This window comes from Lonchura striata, chromosome 34 (assembly GCF_050655825.1).
Source record: "Lonchura striata isolate lonStrDom1 chromosome 34, ASM5065582v1, whole genome shotgun sequence".
Lineage (NCBI taxonomy): Eukaryota > Metazoa > Chordata > Aves > Passeriformes > Estrildidae > Lonchura > Lonchura striata.
The window spans coordinates 4,630,991-4,649,880 of NC_140736.1; the positions used below are offsets into that span (position 1 = coordinate 4,630,991).

General features: G+C 52.9%; 2 protein-coding genes across 6 annotated transcripts in view; one reads left to right on the forward strand and one right to left on the reverse strand.

Moving 5' to 3' along the window:
• Positions 1 to 3,761, reverse strand: FKRP (fukutin related protein). The gene is made up of 2 exons (XM_021549755.4): positions 3,619 to 3,761; positions 1 to 1,617 (listed from the first exon to the last, which is right to left on the reverse strand). The coding sequence occupies exon 2, from the start codon at positions 1,513 to 1,515 to the stop codon at positions 13 to 15; it is 1,503 nt and encodes a 500-aa protein (XP_021405430.3). The 5' UTR covers positions 1,516 to 1,617; positions 3,619 to 3,761; the 3' UTR covers positions 1 to 12.
• The window catches only part of STRN4 (striatin 4), a 25,849-nt gene continuing 10,436 nt past the window's right edge, over positions 3,478 to 18,890 (forward strand). For 3 of the 5 annotated variants that reach the window (XM_085564657.1, XM_085564658.1, XM_085564659.1), the window contains exons 1-11: positions 3,479 to 3,718; positions 6,074 to 6,177; positions 7,675 to 7,730; positions 9,952 to 10,012; positions 11,122 to 11,367; positions 13,168 to 13,273; positions 14,758 to 14,887; positions 15,841 to 15,897; positions 16,420 to 16,502; positions 17,668 to 17,837; positions 17,948 to 17,995. In XM_085564657.1, the coding sequence (XP_085420783.1) occupies positions 3,524 to 3,718; positions 6,074 to 6,177; positions 7,675 to 7,730; positions 9,952 to 10,012; positions 11,122 to 11,367; positions 13,168 to 13,273; positions 14,758 to 14,887; positions 15,841 to 15,897; positions 16,420 to 16,502; positions 17,668 to 17,837; positions 17,948 to 17,995 (1,256 nt within the window). In that variant the 5' untranslated portion in view covers positions 3,479 to 3,523. Of the gene's footprint in view, positions 3,719 to 6,073; positions 6,178 to 7,674; positions 7,731 to 9,951; positions 10,013 to 11,121; positions 11,368 to 13,167; positions 13,274 to 14,757; positions 14,888 to 15,840; positions 15,898 to 16,419; positions 16,503 to 17,667; positions 17,838 to 17,947; positions 17,996 to 18,890 lie in introns of all 5 variants that reach the window. The other 2 variants (XM_085564660.1, XM_085564661.1) reach the window with 2 other exon arrangements.

Consider the following 18,890-nt stretch of genomic DNA (forward strand, 5'->3'; position numbering starts at 1 on the left):
GCGGCACGAGCGTCACGGCGCAGTTTTATTGCCCAGGTCCTGCGCCAACCTCCTGACCTCGGGGTTGGGGTACTCGGGGTTCTCGATGGCGCCGGGCCCGAACTTGAACTCCAGGAAGGCGCGGGGGTCGTTGGGCGCCTTGGCCACGACGCCCACGAAGGGCACGGCGCCCAGGGGCACCAAGAAGCGCTCGGGGAACTCCACGTCCTGCCGGTGCCCCAGCCACGTGTCCTTGGTCATGACGGCGGCGCCGGGGCGGACGTAGAACGGCCACAGGTCCACGTGGAGCCGGTTGGCGCGGCTGAAGTGCACGCGGTAAAATTCCCCCTCGGAGGCTTTTTCCCACAGGAAACCGTCGGGATCCTCCAGCGGGCGTCCCGAGGCCGCCACGGCCGCCAGCCAGCGGCACTTGGGCACGTCGTCGCGGTAGAGCCCCACGTCCACGTCGTAATCCCACGGCACGATGTCGCCGTGCCGCACGGCGCCCAGCAGCGAGCCGCCCTCCAGCCAGTGGCGCACGCCCGCCGCCTCCAGCTGCGCCAGCACGTGGCGGGCGGTGGCGCGCAGCGCCCGCAGGCAGCACGGCGGCGTCCAGCGCCCGGCCAGCAGGTACTCGGGGCTCTGCGCCCGCACCGTGCCGAAGCAGCGCGCCGTCTCCTTGCCGCAGCCGTGCCAGCGCCGCCCGCCGTCCGGCAGCACCTCCAGCTTGACGCCGAAGCGCTCCAGCAGCGCCCGCCGGCGCGACTCCTCCGCGCCGCGGCGGCGTGGCAGCGACGCCGGCACCGGCGCGGCCGGGAAGGAAGCCGGCAGCAGGAGGAGCCGCCAGCCGCGCGCCGCCGCCTGCAGGGACAGCGAGGCGGCCGCCGGGCGAGCCAGCGGGAAGGGCAGCGAGAAGAGGTCGCGCGTCCGCAGCAGCAGCACGGCCGGGGCGTCGTCCAGCGCGCCGCAGAGCTCGCCGCGCCGGTCGCTCCGCCGCTCGGCGTAGCTGTAGCGCGCCGTCCACGCTTTGACGTCCAGCTCCAGCTCCAAACACCGCGGCCGCCGCTGCCCCACGGCCGCCGCCACCACCTTGGCACCGCCGGTGGTCTCCAGCGCGTCCCTCATGCGGCGCAGCAGCCCCGGCGCGGCGCGGGCGCCGTCCGGCACCAACGCCACGTGGCGCGTCCGCACCGCCAGCTCCGGCCGCGGCGGCGGCAGGTGAGGCTCCGGCCGCAGCGGCAGCGCGGCCGCGCCGGCGGGCAGCGGCGCCGGAGGGTACGGCGGCGTCTCGGAGGCCACCAGCACGGCCACGCCGGGCAGCGCGGCGAAGGAGCGGGCCGTGGCGGCCACGTCGTGCTCGGGGCCGTCGAACTCCAGGAGGATGACGGTGACGCCGGGGACGCCGTCGGGGACGCGCCGGGAGCGCCGGCACGGCGGCGGCGGCGGCGCGCCGGGGAGGAAACGGGAGAAGAGCAGCAGGAGGAGGTTGAGGGCGATGGCGGCGGCCAAGGCGGCCTGGCAGGGCGTGATTCTCATGGTGTGGATGAATTAATTAGTTAATTAGTTCGTTAATTAACGAGTTCATTCGGAGGTGTTGCTGTCGGGGGTGGTGATACCAGAGGTGACCGCGCGGTGGCGCTGTGGAGGGGGGAATGTTCATGAGGGGTTGTTAATGAGGTGTTCGTTAATTCTCCATAATTAAAGCCCGCCCTGCAAGTCTGTAGAAGAGCCCAAAAATCCCCTGTGACCCCCTCAAAGACCACCCCAAAAATCCCCTCTAAACCCCCACAAAAAAACACAGAAAAATCCTAAAAATCCCCTCTAACACCCCAAAATCCCCTCTGACCCCCCACAAAAAAACACAGAAAAATCCTAAAAATCCCCTCTAACACCCCAAAATCCCCTCTAACCCCCCCAAATCCCCTCTAACCCCCCAAAGACCCCCAAAAGTCCCCTCTAACCCTCAAAGATCCCCCAAAAATCCCCTAAGACTCCCCAAAAAACCCCAAATACCCCAAAAATCTCCTCTCACCTCCCAAAGACCCCCCAAAATACCTTTTAGCCCCCCCAAAGACCTCCCAAAAATCCCCTTTAATCCCCCAAAGACCCAGCAAAAGTCCCCTCTAGCCCCCCAAGTCCCCCCAAAAATCCCATCCAGCCCCCCAAAGACCCTCCAAAAATCTCCTCTAACCCCCAAAGACCCACAGGAAAACCCCAAAAATCCCTTCTAACCCCCCAAAGACCCCCAAAATCCCCTCTAACTCCCCAAAAATCTCCTCCAACCCCCAAAGAATGCCAGAAAAAAACCAAAAAAATCCCCTTTAATCCCCCAAAGACCCCCCCAAAAATCCCGTCTAGCCCCCCAAAAAACCCCAAAACCCCCCAAAGACCCTCCAAAAAATCTCTTCTAACCCCCAAAGTCTCCCCCAAAAATCCCCTCTAACTCCCCAAAAATCTCCTCTAACACCCAAAGACCCACAGGAAAACCCCAAAAATCCCCTTTAATCCCCCAAACAGCCCCAAAAATCCCATCAAGACCCCCAAAAAACCCCAAAACCCCCAAAGACCCTCCAAAAAATCCCTTCTAACCCCCAAAATCCCCTCTAACTCCCCAAAAATCTCCTCTAACACCCAAAGACCCGCAGAAAAACCCCAAAAATCCCTTCTAACCCCCCAAAAATCCCATCTAGCCCCCCAAAAAACCCCAAAACCCCCCAAAGACCCTCCAAAAAATCCCTTCTAACCCCCAAAATCCCCTCTAACTCCCCAAAAATCTCCTCTAATACCCAAAGGCCCGCAGAAAAACCCCAAAAATCCCGTCTAGCCCCCAAAAATCCCGTCTAGCCCCCCAAAGACCCCCAAAAAACCCCAAAACCCCCCAAAGACCCTCCAAAAAATCCCTTCTAACCCCCCAAAGACCCCCAAAAATCCCCTCTAAATCCCCAAAAATCTCCTCTAACACCCAAAGACCCACAGAAAAACCCCTAAAATCCCTTCTAACCCCCAAAATCCCCTCTAACTCCCCCAGAATCTCCTCTAACCGCCAAAGACCCGCAGAAAAACCCCAAAAATCCCTTATAACCCCCCAAAAATCCCGTCTAGCCCCCCAAAGACCCCCAAAAAACCCCAAAACCCCCCAAAGACCCTCCAAAAAATCTCTTCTAACCCCCAAAATCCCCTCTAACTCCCCAAAAATCTCCTCTAATACCCAAAGGCCCGCAGAAAAACCCCAAAAATCCCGTCTAACCCCCCAAAAAACCCCAAAAAACCCCAAAAAACCCCAAAAGCCCTCGCGTTGCCACGGCAACGGCGCCTCCCTTGGCCACGCCCCTTTCCCTCTAGCCACGCTCCTTTCCCGCTGACCACGCCCCCTTTCCCTCTAGCCCCGCCCCTTTTCTCGCTGGCCACGCCCATTTCTCACCCAACCCCGCCCCTTTCCCGCCGACCACGCCCCCTTCCCCTCCAGCCCCGCCCCTTTCCCGCCCGTGGCTCCCTTTGTGGCAGGAAGCCGCTGCCGCCCGTGGCTCCCTTTGTGGCAGCCGCCATGGCGGCCGAGCGGGCTCCGCCGGCCCGGGCCCAACCTCCGCCCCCCGGCCCCGCTCCCGCTCCCGCTGCGGGCCCGGAGCCCGCGGCACGAACCGGCCTGAGCCTGCCGGGCATCCTGCACTTCATCCAGCACGAGTGGGCGCGGTTCGAGGCGGAGAAAGGGCGCTGGGAAGCGGAGAGGGCCGAGCTGCAGGTAACGATGGCGGCGGCGCCCCGCATGAGGGGAGGGACGGGGAGGGGACGGCGGGGACAGCGGGGGGACAGCGAGGGGACAGCGAGGGGACAGCGGGGACGGAGGGGACAGCGGGGACGGAGGGGACAGCGCGGGGACATCAGGGGACAGCGGCGACACCGGGGTCAGCGGGGCGGGGTGGCCGCGGCCGGCGCCATCTTGGGAGGAAATGGCGGCCGGGGCGGCGGAGAGGGGAGGGGACAGCGGGAGGGGGCGGGAGCGGGACTGGGAGGACTGGGGGGGAACTGGGGGGACTGGGGGGGACTGGGATGGGACTGGGGGGGACTGGGGGGACTGGGGGGGACTGGGATGGGAATGGGGGGACTGGGATGGGACTGGGGGGGACTGGGATGGGACTGGGATGGGAGTGGGGGGACTGGGATGGGACTGGGGGGGACTGGGATGGGACTGGGGGGGACTGGGAGAACTGGGATGGGACTGGGATGGGACTGGGGGGGACTGGGATGGGACTGGGATGGGACTGGGGGGACTGGGATGGGACTGGGGGGGACTGGGATGGGACTGGGATGGGAGTGGGGGGACTGGGATGGGACTGGGGGGGACTGGGATGGGACTGGGGGGGACTGGGAGAACTGGGATGGGACTGGGATGGGACTGGGGGGGACTGGGATGGGACTGGGATGGGACTGGGGGGACTGGGATGGGACTGGGGGGGACTGGGGGGGACTGGGATGGGACTGGGGGGGACTGGGATGGGAATGGGGGGACTGGGATGGGAACTGGGATGGGAACTGGGATGGGACTGGGGGCACTGGGATGGGGACTGGGGGGGACTGGGGGGACTGGGATGGGAATGGGGGGGACTGGGGGGACTGGGATGGGACTGGGGAGACTGGGATGGGACTCGGGGGACTGGGAGAACTGGGATGGGACTGGGGGGGACTGGGATGGAAACTGGGATGGGACTGGGAGAACTGGGATGGGACTGGGATGGGACTGGGAGAACTGGGATGGGACTGGGATGGGACTGGGAGAACTGGGATGGGACTGGGAGGGACTGGGATGGGACTGGGAGGGACTGGGAGAACTGGGGTGGGGACAGCGGGAGGGGGCGGGAGCGGGACTGGGAGAACTGGGGGGGACTGGGAGAACTGGGATGGGAACTGGGGGGGACTGGGATGGGAACTGGGATGGGGACTGGGAGGACTGGGATGGAACTGGGAGGACTGGGATGGGGACTGGGAGAATTGGGATGGGGACTGGGAGAATTGGGATGGGGACTGGGAGAATTGGGATGGGCACTGGGTGTACTGGGACGGGCACTGGGGGTATTGGGGATACTGGGAATATTGGGAATACTGGGATGGGCACTGGGGGCACTGGGGGTACTGGGATGGGCACTGGGCATACTGGGATGGGGACTGGGAGAACTGGGATGGGCACTGGGTGTACTGGGGGTATTGGGGATACTGGGAATATTGGGAATACTGGGATGGGTACTGGGGGCACTGGGCATACTGGGATGGGCACTGGGGGTACTGGGATGGGGACTGGGAGAACTGGGATGGGCACTGGGTGTACTGGGGGCACTGGGTGTACTGGGATGGGCACTGGGTGACCTTGCTGTCACCCTGAGGGTTGGGGACACCCCTGTCCCCGATGTCACCCCAACGTCCCCAAGGCGCTGCTGGCCGTCCTGGTGCCAGGGCCAGGAAAGCCTCGGGGACCCGGAGTGTCCCCAGTGTCCCCGATGTCCCCAATGTCCCCAGTGTCCCCAATGTCCCCAGTGTCCCCAGTGTCCCCAGTGTCCCCAGTGTCCCCAGTGTCCCCCAGTGTCCCCAGTGTCCCTGATATCACCAAGTGTCCCCGATGTCTCTAATGTCCCCAGTGTCCCCAGTGTCCCCAGTGTCCCCAATGTCCCCAATGTCCCCAATCCCCCCAGCGTCCCCCAGTGTACCAAATGTCCCCAGTGTCCCCAATGTCCCCAATGTCCCCAATCCCCCCAATGTCCCCAGTCCCCCCAGTCCCCCCAATGTCCCCAGTGTCCCCAGTGTCCCCCAGTCCCCCCAATGTCCCCAGTGTCCCCAGTGTCCCTGAATGTCCCTGAATGTCCCCAGTGTCCCAAATGTCCCCAGTGTCCCTGATATCACCAAGTGTCCCCAATGTCTCTAATGTCCCCAATGTCCCAAGTGTCCCTGAATGTCCCCCAGTGTCCCCAGTCCCCCCAGTCCCCCCAATCCCCCCAGTGTCCCCAATGTCCTCAGTGTCCCCAGTGTCCCCCCTGTCCCCAATCCCCCCAATGTCCCCCCTGTCCCCAATCCCCCAGTGTCCCCAGTGTCCCCAAATGTCCCCAAGGCGCAGGTGGCGTTCCTGCAGGGCGAGCGGCAGGGCCAGGAGAGCCTCAAGCTGGACCTGGTGCGGCGCATCCGGATGTTGGAATTCGCCCTCAAGCAGGAGAGGTGAGAGAAAAACCCCCAAAAACCGCCCAAAAAATGTCCTGAAAATCCTAAAAACCTTCAGAAACAGCCCAAAAGCATCAAAAGCGCCCCAAAAACGCGACAGAAATTGGTAAAAGCTGTAAGCAAAACCCCTAAAAACCACCCAAAAACCTTCAAAAATGTCCTAAAGCCCATAAAAAAGCACCCGGAACATACTGCAAAAATCTCTGAAAGTAGTAAAAAAAACCCCAAAATTCATAAAAACCCTAAAAATGGACAAAAAGCACCTCAAAAGCTTAAAAAGCACCTAAAAATCCTTTTAAAAAATCCTAAAAGTTGTAAAAGTACACCTAAAAATCGCTTGAAAGTTCTAAAAAATATCTTGAAAAGCCTAAAAATGTACAAAAGTAGCCCAAAAGCATAAAAAGTGCCAGAAAAATCTGACAAAAGTCTCTAAAAGTTGTAAAAAAATCCTAAAAACCACCTGAAAACCCTAAAAAATGTCCTGAAATCCCTAAAAATGTACAAAAGCCGCCCAAAAGCTTCAAGAGCACCAAAAAAAAATCCTAAAAATTGTAAAAAAATTCCATAAAATTACCCGAAAACCCTAAAAAATGTCCTGAAATCCCTAAAAACGTACAAAAGCACCAGAAAATCGTACAAAGATTCCTAAAATTTGTAAAAAAAACCTAAAAATTACACAAAAACCCTACAAAAGTTCTCAAAACTCTGAAAGTGTACAAAAGCAGCCCAAAAGTTTACAAAGCACCTAAAAAATCCTTTAAAAATTCCTAAAAACTGTAAAAATACAGCTAAAAACTGCTTGAAATCCTAAAAAATACAAAAAACGCCCCAAAAGCATAAAAAGCACCTAAAAAATGGGACAAAAATATCAACAATTTGTAAAAAAACCTTAAAAAACACCCAAAACCCTAAAAAATGTCCTGAAATCCCTAAAAATGTGCAGAAGCAGCCCAAAAGCATCAAAAGCGCCCCAAAAATGTGACCAAAATCTTAAAAAATTGTAAATCCAACCTAAAAATTACCCAAAAATCTTTAAAAATATCATTAGGACCCCAAAATTTTAAAAAAGCGGCCCAAAAGCGTAAAAATCACCCCAAAAAATACGACTAAAAATCTCTACAAGTTGTAAAAAATACCCAAAAAATTTCCCAAAAGTCCAAAAAAAAATCCGAAAAACCCTAAAAACGTCCAAAAAAAAAAAAAAATCCTCAAATCTCTACAAGTTGTTAAAAAAAACCCCTAAAATTTTCCCAAAAGTCCTAAAAAAAATTCCAAAAAAAATATCCCAAAAAAAAAAACCCGCAAAAGCTTAAAAAACCTGCCCCAAAACCCTCAAAAATCACCCAAAATCGCCCAGAAAAACCCAAATCCTTCCCCAAGATTGGCCCAAAAAAACCCAAAAAAACCCAAAAAAACCCAAAAAATCCAAAAAACACAAAAAAAACCCCAAAAATCCCCAAAAAGCCCCAAAAATGCCCAAATTTGCCCTGGCAGGTGCAAGCTGCAGAAGCTGAAGTTGGGGCTGGGGGAGAAGCGCCCGGAGGAGCCGCGTGAGCCCCAAATTTTGGGGGATTTTGGGGCTTTTTGGGGATTTTGGGGGTTTTTGGGGATTTTGGGAGGATTTGGGGGTTTTGGGGGGGTTTTGGGGGTTTTGGGGCAGTTTTTGGGTATTTTTGGGGTGGTTTTGGGATATTTTTTGGGTCTTTTTGCGGTTGGTTTGGGATATTTTTTGGGTGGTTTTGGGATATTTTTGGGGCGGTTTTGGATATTTTTGGGGCAGCCTTGGGATATTTTTGGGGTGCTTTTGGGGTGGTTCTGGGTATTTTTGGGGTGATTTGGGGATATTTTTGGGGTGATTTGGGGATATTTTCGGGGCAGTTTTGGGATATTTTTTGGGTGTTTTTGGGGTTGTTTTTGGGTATTTTTCGAGTTGTTTTCGGGTATTTTTGGGGCGGTTTTTGGATATTTTTTGAGTCGTTGTGGGATATTTTTTAGGGTGGTTTTGGGGTTGGTTTGGGATATTTTTTGGGTGGCTTTGGGGTTGTTTTGGGTATTTTTGGGGTGGTTTTGGGATATTTTGGGCGCAGTTTTAGGGCGGTTCTGGGATATTTTCGGGGACGGTTTTGGGGTATTTTTGGGATGATTTTCGAGCGGTTTTGGGGTATTTTTGGATCGATTTTCGAGCGGTTTTGGGGTATTTTTGGGACGATTTTCGAGCGGTTTTGGGGTATTTTTGGAACGATTTTCGGGGACAGTTTTGGGGTATTTTTGGGATGATTTTCGAGTGGTTTTTGGGGTATTTTTGGGATGATTTTCGAGTGGTTTTGGGGTATTTTTGGGACGATTTTCGAGTAGTTTTGGGGTATTTTTGGGATGATTTTCGAGCGGTTTTGGGGTATTTTTGGGATGATTTTCGAGTGGTTTTGGGGTATTTTTGGATCGATTTTCGAGTAGTTTTGGGGTATTTTTGGGACGATTTTCGAGTGGTTTTGGGGTATTTTTGGGACGATTTTCGAGTGGTTTTGGGGTATTTTTGGGATGATTTTCGAGTGGTTTTTGGGGTATTTTTGGGATGATTTTCGAGTGGTTTTGGGGTATTTTTGGGATGATTTTCGAGTGGTTTTGGGGTATTTTTGGGATGATTTTCGAGTGGTTTTGGGGTATTTTTGGGATGATTTTCGAGTGGTTTTTGGGGTATTTTTGGGATGATTTTCGAGTGGTTTTGGGGTATTTTTGGGACGATTTTCGAGTGGTTTTGGGGTATTTTTGGGACGATTTTCGAGTAGTTTTGGGGTATTTTTGGGATGATTTTCGAGTAGTTTTGGGGTATTTTTGGATCGATTTTTGAGCGGTTTTGGGGTATTTTTGGGACGATTTTCGAGTGGTTTTTGGGGTATTTTTGGATCGATTTTTGAGCGGTTTTGGGGTATTTTTGGGACGATTTTCGAGTGGTTTTTGGGGTATTTTTGGATCGATTTTCGAGTGGTTTTGGGGTATTTTTGGGACGATTTTCGAGTGGTTTTTGGGGTATTTTTGGATCGATTTTCGAGCGGTTTTGGGGTATTTTTGGGATGATTTTCGAGTGATTTTGGGGTATTTTTGGATCGATTTTCGAGTGGTTTTGGGGTATTTTTGGGACGATTTTCGAGTGGTTTTTGGGGTATTTTTGGGATGATTTTCGAGTGGTTTTGGGGTATTTTTGGGACGATTTTCGAGCGGTTTTGGGGTATTTTTGGGATGATTTTCGAGCGGTTTTGGGGTATTTTTGGATCGATTTTCGAGTGGTTTTGGGGTATTTTTGGAACGATTTTCGAGTGGTTTTTGGGGTATTTTTGGATCGATTTTCGAGTGGTTTTGGGGTATTTTTGGGATGATTTTCGAGTGGTTTTGGGGTATTTTTGGATCGATTTTCGAGTGGTTTTGGGGTATTTTTGGGATGATTTTCGAGTAGTTTTGGGGTATTTTTGGGATGATTTTCGAGAGGTTTTGGGGTATTTTTGGATCGATTTTCGAGTGGTTTTTGGGTATTTTTGGGACGATTTTCGAGCGGTTTTGGGGTATTTTTGGGATGATTTTCGAGTGGTTTTTGGGGTATTTTTGGGATGATTTTCGAGTGGTTTTGGGGTATTTTTGGGACGATTTTCGAGTGGTTTTTGGGGTATTTTTGGGACGATTTTCGAGTAGTTTTGGGGTATTTTTGGGATGATTTTCGAGTGGTTTTGGGGTATTTTTGGGGCGTTTTGGGTTTTCTCAGCCCCATTTTCCCCCCAGTGTCCAACGGCCCCGTGGAGCTGGAGGGAGCCTGGAGGGACGGGAGGCGGCTCCTGCGCCAGTGAGTTTGGGAATTTTTGGGGAATTTTTGGGAATTTTTGGGATTTTTGGGGTTTTCTTGATTTTTGCAGATTTGATTTTTGGATTTTTGGGGGTTTTTTTTGGGGTTTTTATGAGAATTTTTGCCGTTTTTAATGGATTTTTTTTAGTATTTTAATGCAATTTTTTGCCGTTTTCATGGGAATTTTCCCCATTTTCAGGGGAATTTTCCGGACTTTCATGTGATTGTTTTTTCCCATTGTGATGACATTTTTTCCCATTTTTGTGAAATTTTTTCCCATTTTTGTGAAATTTTTCCAATTTTATGGCAATTTTTCCAATTTTATGAAAATTTTTCCCATTAAAAGTGGCAATTTTTCCAATTTTTATGGGAATTTTTGCCATTTTTAATGGATTTTTTCTTTTTTGTATTTTAATGCAAATTTTTCCAATTTTATGGAAATTTTTCCCATTTTTGTGGCAATTTTCCCATTTTTATGGGAATTTTTCCCATTTTTATGGGAATTTTTGCCATTTTCATGGAAATTTTTCCCATTTTGTGGCAATTTTTCCAATTTCATGGCAATTTTTCCCATTTTGCTGGGAACTTTTACCATTTTAGTGGAACTTTTCTCATTTTGATGGGAATTTTTAGGATTTCAATGGAATTGTTCCCATTTTCAATGGAATTTTTCCCATTTCCATGGGAATTCTGATGGCAATTTTTCCCATTTCCATGGGAATTTTGATAGCAATTTTTCCCATTTTTATGGGAATTCTGATGGCAATTTTTCCCATTTCCATGGGAATTTTGATAACAATTTTTCCCATTTCCATGGGAATCTTTATAGCAATTTTTCCCACTATTATGGGAATTTTGATAGCAATTTTCCCCATTTCCATGGGAATTCTGATGGCAATTTTCCCCATTTTCACTGAATTATTTCCCATTTTCACGGGATTTTTCCCATTTTCACGGGATTTTCCCCATTTCCACGGGATTTTCCCCCATTTCCACGGGATTTTTCCCATTTTCACGGGATTTTCCCCCATTTCCTCCCTCTGGGATATTTTTTAGGATCTCCCCATCTCCCCGATCCCGTTTTTCCCGGATTTCTCCCCAAATTCCAGGAACCTGGAGGAGCTCGGCTACAGCGACACCATCGTGGCCATGCGCTCGCGGCGCCTGCGGGCACTGCTGGCCCGCGGAATTCCAGGAATTCCGGGAATTCCGGAAAGAATTCCGGGAATTTCGGAAAGAATTCCGGGAATTTCGGGAATTCCGGGCAGAATTCCGGGAATTCCCGGCAGCCCCCCCTCCCCTCCCCCCCCCGGCGGGTCGCTGCTGCTGCGCCGCATCGAGGAGCAGATCCAGAGGTGGGCGGGAATTTTGGGGAATTTTTTGGGAATTTTTGGGAATTTTTGGGGTTTTTTTTTTTTTAGGGAAATTTTGGGAGGTTTGGGGGGGATTTGGGGTTTTTTTTAGGGGATTTTTGGGGGGTTTTTGGGGTTTTTAGGGAATTTTTTGGGGGGGTTTGGGGGGGATTTGGGGAATTTTTGGGGGATTTTTGGGGTTTTTAGGGAATTTTTTTGGGGAATTTTTGGGTGGGTTTTGGGGATTTTTTAGGGATTTTTTGGGGAATTTTTGGGTGGGTTTTGGGGATTTTTTAGGGGATTTTGGGGGAATTTTTGGGTTTTTAGGGAATTTTTTGGGGGAATTTTTGGGGGGGTTTTGGGGATTTTTTTTTTTTTTAGGGAAATTTTGGGAGTTTTGGGGGGATTTGGGGTTTTTTTTAGGGAATTTTTGGGGGATTTTTGGGGTTTTTAGGGAATTTTTGGGGGGATTTGGGGTTTTTTTAGGGAATTTTCGGGGTTTTTTTGTGGGGGTTTTTGGGGTTTTTTTTTTAGGGAAATTTTGGGGGTTTTGGGGGATTTTGGGGGGGATTTTGGGGGTTTTCAGGGAATTTTTGGGGGGATTTGGGGTTTTTATAGGGAATTTTTGGGGGATTTTTGGGGGGATTTTTGGGGGGATTTGGGGTTTTTTTTAGGGAATTTTTGAGGAATTTTGGGGGTTTTTAGGGAATTTTTGGTGGGGGTTTTTTTAGGGGTTTTCTTGGGAAATTTTGGGAGTTTTGGGGGGGATTTAGGGGTTTGTTTTAGGGAATTTCTGGGGGATTTTTGGGGTTTTTAGGGAATTTTTGGGGGAATTTTTGGGGGGGTTTTTTTAGGGAATTTTTGGTGATTTTTGGGGTTTTTAGGGAATTTTTGGGGCATTTGGGGTTTTTTTTTTGTGGGATATGGGGTTTTTTAGAGAATTTTGGGGGGAAATTTTGGGGGGTTTTGGGGTTTTTAGGGAATTTTTGGGAGGATTTGGGGTTTTAGGGAATTTTTGGGGGATTTTTGGAGAATTTTGGGAGATTTGGGTTTTTTTTTTGTGGGATATGGGGTTTTTTAGACAATTGGGATTTCCTGTAGGATTTTGGGATTTCTTTTGGAATTTTGGGGGATTTCCCGTGGGATTTTTTGGGATTTCCCAGGGAATTTTCAGCATTTCCCATGGGATTTTTGGGATTTCCCACGGGAATTTTTGGGATTTCCCGTGGGATTTTTGGGATTTCCTGTGGAATTCTGGGATTTCCCAGGGAATTTTTGGGATTTCCCAGGGAATTTTCAGGATTTCCCGTGGGATTTTTGGGATTTCCTGTGGAATTCTGAGATTCCTCATGGGATTTTTGGGATTTCCCATGGGATTTTTGGGATTTCCCACGGGAATTTTCAGGATTTCCTGTGGGAATTTTTGGATTTCGTGTAGGACTTTGGGATTTCCCACGGGAATTTTCGGATTTCCCATGGGATTTTTGGGATTTCCCATGGGATTTTTGGGATTTCCCATGGGAATTTTCGGATTTCCCATGGGATTTTTGGGATTTCCCATGGGATTTTTGGGATTTCCCGTAGGATTTTGGGATTTCCCATGGGAATTTTCGGATTTCCCATGGAATTTTCAGCATTTCCCATGGGATTTTTGGGATTTCCCGTGGGAATTTTCGGATTTCCCGTGGGAATTTCTCCGTTTTCAGCCGTTTTTTGACCGTTTTTCGTGGGGTTTTTTGCATTTTTTCCCTTTTTTTCCCATGTTTGGGATTTTCCCTCCCCAATTCCCAAATTTCCCCCCAGGAACGCCGGGAAGGAGCCGAGCCCCTCCCCCCCCGAGGAGGACAGCGACGAGGAGGAGCCCGCGGGCCCCTCCCCCCCCCCGGGGCGGCCCCGCGGCACCGGCAAGGTCGGGACCCAAATTTGGGGCAGTTTGGGGCAGTTTGGGCATTCTGGGCATTTCGGGGGAATTTTTGGGGAATTTTTGGGAATTTTGGGGGGGTTTTTTAGGGATTTTTTTGGGAATTTTTGGGAATTTTGGGGGGATTTTTAGGGATTTTTACGGGGATTTTTGGAGAATTTGGAGGATTTTTTGGGGGGATTTTTAGGGATTTTTTTGGGGAATTTTTGGAGAATTTGGGGGATTTTTAGGGGAATTTTTGGGAATTTTGGGGGGTTTTTAGGGATTTTTTTGGGAATTTTGGGGACTTTTAGGGATTTTTGGGGGGATTTTTAGGGATTTTTTTGGGGAATTTTTGGGAATTTTGGGGATTTTTAGGGATTTTTTGGGGGATTTTGGGGGGATTTTTAGGGATTTTTTTGGGGAATTTTTGGAGAATTTGGGGGATTTTTAGGGATTTTTTGGGGGGATTTTTAGGGATTTTTTTGGGAATTTTGGGGGGGTTTTTAGGGATTTTTTTGGGGAATTTTTGGAGAATGTGGGGGGATTTTAGAGGATTTTTTAGGGGGAATTTTGGGGGGATTTTTAGGGATTTTTTGGGTAATTTTTGGAGAATTTGGGGGGATTTTTAGGGATTTTTACAGGGGTTTTTGGAGAATTTGGGGGATTTTAGAGGATTTTTGGGGGGATTTTGGGAGGATTTTTAGGGATTTTTTTGGGGAATTTTTGGGAATTTTGGGAGGATTTTTAGGGATTTTTTTGGGGAATTTTTGGAGAATTTGGGGGATTTTAGAGGATTTTTAGGGGGATTTTGGGAGGATTTTCAGGGATTTTTTGGGGAATTTTTGGAGAATTTGGGGGAATTTTTAGGGATATTTTTAGGGGAATATTTGGGAATTTGGGAGGATTTTTAGGGATTTTTTGGGGAATTTTTGGAGAATTCGGGGGGATTTTAGAGGATTTTTAGGGGAATTTTTGAGAATTTTGGGTGGTTTTTCGGGGAAATTTTTGAGAATTTTGGGGGGATTTTTTGGGGATTTTGGGGGGAATTTTGGGGGATTTTTAGAGATTTTTTGGGGGAATTTTTGGGAATTTTTGGGGATTTTTGAGGATTTTTGGGAATTTTGGGGGGATTTTGGAGGATTTTTGGCAATTTTGAGGTGGTTTTAGGACATTTTGTGGGATTTTTTGGGAATTTTGGGGTATTTTAGAGGATTTCTGGGGATTTTTGGGGAATTTTGTGGGATTTTTAGGGGATTTAGGGATTTTTGGGGAATTTTCAGGAATTTGGGAGGATTTTTAGGGAATTTTGGGAGATTTGGGGGGATTTTCAGGGATTTGGGGAAAATCTTTAGGGGGTTTTGAGGGAACTTTTCGGGATTTTGGGGTTTTTAGGGGATGTTTTTGGGATTTTTGGGGGAAATTGGGAGATTTTTGGATTTTTGGGGATTTTTAGGGATTTTTGGGGAATTTGGGCGGATCTTTGTCCCCAGAGTGTCCCCAAGGTCCCCGAGGAGGACGAGGACGAGGATGAAGATGAGGAAGACTCCGAGGACGCCCTGGGAGAGTTCGACTTCCTGGGGACACCTGGGGACACCTTGGGGACACCTGGGGACATCAGAGGTGAGCTGGGGACACCTGGGGACACCCTGGGGACACCTTGGGGACACCTGGGGACACCTGGGGACACCTTGGGGACACCTGGGGACATCAGAGGTGAGCTGGGGACACCTTGGGGACACCTGGGGACATTTGGGACTCCTTGGGGACACCTGGGGACACCTGGGGACACCTGGGGACACCTGGGGACATCAGAGGTGAGCTGGGGGACACCTTGGGGACACCTTGGGGACACTCTGGGGACATTTGGGCCACCTTGGGGACATTTGGGGACATCTGGGGACACCTTGGGGACACCTGGGGACATCAGAGGTGAGCTGGGGACACCTTGGGGACACTTTTGGGACACCTGGGGACACTTTGGGGACATCTGGGGACATCAGAGGTGAGCTGGGGACACCTGGGGACATTTGGGACTCCTTGGGGACACCTGGGGACACCTTGGGGACACTTTGGGGACACCTTGGGGACACCTGGGGACACCTTGGGGACACTTTGGGGACATCTGGGGACACCTGGGGACATCAGAGGTGAGCTGGGGGACACCTTGGGGACACCTTGGGGACACTCTGGGGACATTTGGGCCACCTTGGGGACATTTGGGGACACCTGGGGACACTTTGGGGACACCTGGGGACATTTGGGACACCTTGGGGACACCTGGGGACATCAGAGGTGAGCTGGGGACACCTTGGGGACACCTGGGGACATTTGGGCCACCTTGGGGACATTTGGGGACATCTGGGGACACCTTGGGGATGCCTTGGGGACATCAGAGGTGAGCTGGGGACACCTTGGGGACACCTGGGGATATTTGGGACACCTTGGGGACACCTGGGGACATCAGAGGTGAGCTGGGGACACCTTGGGGACACTTTGGGGACACCTGGGGACATCTTGGGGACACCTGGGGACACCTTGGGGACATCCCCTGAGCCCTTCCCCCGCTGTCACAGAGAGCCACCGGTGCCACCTGCGGGACGGGGACCTCGGGCCACCACGGCCACCCGAAGGTGAGGACACGCCTGTCACCCGTGTGTCACCCCCCGTGTCACCTGGGGGGTCCCTGTGTCCCAAGGCCACCCTGGTGTCACTGTCCCCACTGTCCCCGATGTCCCCGATGTCCCCATTGTCCCCAATGTCCCCACTGTCCCGGATGTCCCCACTGTCCCCAATGTCCCCAGTGTCCCCCGTGTCCCCAATGTCCCCACTGTCCCCACTGTCCCCACTGTCCCCGATGTCCCCACTGTCCCCACTGTCCCCACTGTCCCCGATGTCCCCACTGTCCCCAATGTCCCCACTGTCCCCACTGTCCCCAATGTCCCCACTGTCCCCACTGTCCCCAATGTCCCCACTGTCCCCACTGTCCCCACTGTCCCCGATGTCCCCACTGTCCCCAATGTCCCCACTGTCCCCACTGTCCCCACTGTCCCCACTGTCCCCAGTGTCCCCTCTGTCCCCACTGTCCCCACTGTCCCCCGTGTCCCCACTGTCCCCGATGTCCCCACTGTCCCCTCTGTCCCCTCTGTCCCCAGGGCTCCCGGCCGAGCCGCTGGCCCTGGACGGCCTCGGGGACCTGGCGGAGCTGACGGTGACAAATGACAACGACGGCGGTGACGTGAGTGCCACCACCCCGTCCCCAGTGTCCCCAAGTGCCACCACCCCTGCCCCGAGTGTCCTCAAGTGCCACCAGCCCCATCCTGAGTGTCCCCAAGTGCCACCATGTCCCCATGCCTCCGGTGTCCCCAGGTGTCCCCAAGTGCCACCAACCCCATCCTGTCCCCAAGTGCCCCAATGTCCCCAAGTGCCCCAATGTCCCCATATCCCTGGTGTCCCCAAGTGCCACCACCCCACAGGTGCCATGCGGGCGGCCGCCGTCGCCGTGGCGCAGCTGGAGCCACGCCTGCCTCAGTGTCCCCAAGTGCCACCATGTCCCCAAGTGCCACCATGTCCCCATGCCCCCAGTGTCCCCAAGTGTCTCCAAGTGCCACCACCCCACAGGTGCCACCATGTCCCCAAGTGTCCCAATGTCCCCATTCCCCCGGTGTCCCCAAGTGTCTCCAAGTGCCACCATGTCCCCAAGTGTCCCAATGTCCCCATGCCCCCGGTGTCCCCAAGTGTCCCCAAGTGCCACCATGTCCCCATGTGCCACCATGTCCCCAAGTGTCCCAATGTCCCCATTCCCCCGGTGTCCCCAAGTGTCCCCAAGTGCCACCGCCGTGTCCCCAGGTGCCGTGCGGGCGGCCGCCGTCGCCACGGCGCTTCTGGAGCCACGCCTGCCTCAGTGTCCCCAAGTGCCACCATGTCCCAAAGTCCCCATGTCTGAAGTGTCCCCAAGTGCCACCATGTCCCCAAGTGCCACCATGTCCCCAAGTGCCACCACCCCGCAGGTGCCGTGCGGGCGGCCGCCGTCGCCGCGGCGCAGCTGGAGCCGCGCCTGCCTCAGTGTCCCCATGTCCCCAAGTGCCACCATGTCCCCAAGTGCCACCATGTCCCCAAGTGTCCCAATGTCCCCATGCCCCCAGTGTCCCCCAGTGTCCCCAAGTGCCACCGCCGTGTCCCCAGGTGCCGTGCGGGCGGCCGCCGTCGCCGCGGCGCAGCTGGAGCCGCGCCTGCCTCAGTGTCCCCATGTCCCCAAGTGCCACCATGTCCCCAAGTGCCACCATGTCCCAAAGTCCCCATGTCTGAAGTGTCCCCAAGTGCCACCATGTCCCCAAGTGCCACCATGTCCCCATGCCCCCAGTGTCCCCAAGTGTCCCCAAGTGCCACCGCCGTGTCCCCAGGTGCCGTGCGGGCGGCCGCGGCGCAGCTGGAGCCCGCGGCTGACGCTGCGCAGCCACTTTGACGCCGTGCGGGCGCTGGCCTTTGTCCCTTGTCACCCGGCGCTGGTGACGGCCTCCGAGGACGCCACCCTCAAGCTCTGGGACCTGCAGAAGCCGCTGGGCCCCAAGAAGTGGGTGACACCGGGTGACGCCGGGTGACACCGGGTGACACCGCGTGACACGGGGGTGGCGACCGTGTGTCACTGATTGTCACCCGCGTTTGTCACCGTTGTCCCCTCAGGAGCGCGGCGCTGGACGTGGAGCCGGTGTACGCCTTCCGCGGGCACAGGTGTGTCACCGAGTGTCACCGAGTGTCACCTCAGTGGCACCTGGTGGCACCTCGGTGTCACCTTCATTGTCACCTCGGTGGTTGTGGCTTTCTTCCTGTTTTTTGTCACTTCGATGTCACCTCATTGTCACCTCAGTGTCACCTGGTGTCACCTCAGTGTCACCTCAGTGTCACCTCAGTGTCACCTTGATGTCACCTCTTTGTCACCTCAGTGTCACCTCAATGTCACCTCAGTGTCACCTCTTTGTCACCTCATTGTCACCTCAGTGTCACCTCTCTGTCACCTCAGTGTCACCTCTTTGTCACCTCTTTGTCACCTCAGTGTCACCTCAATGTCACCTCATTGTCACCTCAGTGTCACCTCAGTGTCACCTCAATGTCACCTCTTTGTCACCTCAGTGTCACCTCAATGTCACCTCATTGTCACCTCATTGTCACCTCAGTGTCACCTCAGTGTCACCTCTCTGTCACCTCAGTGTCACCTTGATGTCACCTCTTTGTCACCTCAGTGTCACCTCTTTGTCACCTCAGTGTCACCTCAATGTCACCTCAGTGTCACCTCAGTGTCACCTCTCTGTCACCTCAGTGTCACCTTGATGTCACCTCTTTGTCACCTCAGTGTCACCTCTTTGTCACCTCAGTGTCACCTCAATGTCACCTCTCTGTCACCTCATTGTCACCTCAGTGTCACCTCAGTGTCACCTCTCTGTCACCTCATTGTCACCTCAGTGTCACCTCATTGTCACCTCAGTGTCACCTCAGTGTCACCTCTCTGTCACCTCAGTGTCACCTTGATGTCACCTCTTTGTCACCTCAGTGTCACCTCAATGTCACCTTGGTGTCACCTTTGTTGTCACATCAGTGGTTCTGGCTTTATTCCTCCTTTTCGTCACTT